This window comes from Penaeus monodon, chromosome 21 (assembly GCF_015228065.2).
Source record: "Penaeus monodon isolate SGIC_2016 chromosome 21, NSTDA_Pmon_1, whole genome shotgun sequence".
NCBI lineage: Eukaryota > Metazoa > Arthropoda > Malacostraca > Decapoda > Penaeidae > Penaeus > Penaeus monodon.
In genome coordinates this window covers 20031197-20031849 of record NC_051406.1, presented here as the reverse complement: position 1 = coordinate 20031849, position 653 = coordinate 20031197, and the positions used below count along the sequence as shown (strand labels likewise).

The 653-nt window shown below is 28.6% G+C and overlaps 1 protein-coding gene across 1 annotated transcript in view; it reads left to right on the top strand.

Annotated features, from left to right (window-relative positions):
• Positions 1-641, top strand: part of LOC119586320 (U3 small nucleolar RNA-associated protein 18 homolog) — a gene marked incomplete in the record, with an annotated part of 14383 nt that extends 13742 nt beyond the window's left edge. Inside the window, 1 exon segment of the mRNA XM_037935032.1 lies at positions 444-641. Within this exon segment, the coding sequence (XP_037790960.1) occupies positions 444-608 (165 nt within the window).
• Between the last annotated feature and the right edge of the window lie 12 nt (positions 642-653).

Here is a 653-nt window from a genome sequence, read left to right as displayed (position 1 = left end):
CTGTCTATGTTTACATGCACTCGTGGCATCAATGAGTTGATAGCACTTTTTCCATGCCAAATAAAATAAGTATATATTACCATATGACATATGTATTAACCCAATTTTTATATTATTTAAGATAGTTTATGTGAGCAGATTTGAATTTTTGCATGAAGGAAATACTCTTTTTATCAATTTTATTAAAATTTTACTTATATATATATATTTCAAAAGTACATAATTATATCACAGAATATTACACAGGCAATCCTCCATGACTACAAAATTTTGATACCTTAATTTTTTTCAGTTTTCAATTTAATCACCAAAAGTACTAAAACAGATATTCACACCTTTCAATAAGTGATAATGAATAAATTAATTAAAAAAAAAATTAACATTTTTTTGGGACTTGACTTACTTTTTGTACAAATGTATACAAAATGTTAATTTTTCAACAGGTACATTTCCCTTCTATGACCTACTTCACAAACTTTCCAAGAGAGGGCACAAACCTGGCAAGAGTCCAAGTGGCACAATTTTCACCAAATGGAGGTTATATCGCGGCTGGTAATAACGGAGGAACAGTACGCTTATACAGGTTAAAACACTATGGTAGTTATTAAGAGAGGATAAGAAAAATATTGATGACTTGAGAATATGTATTATGA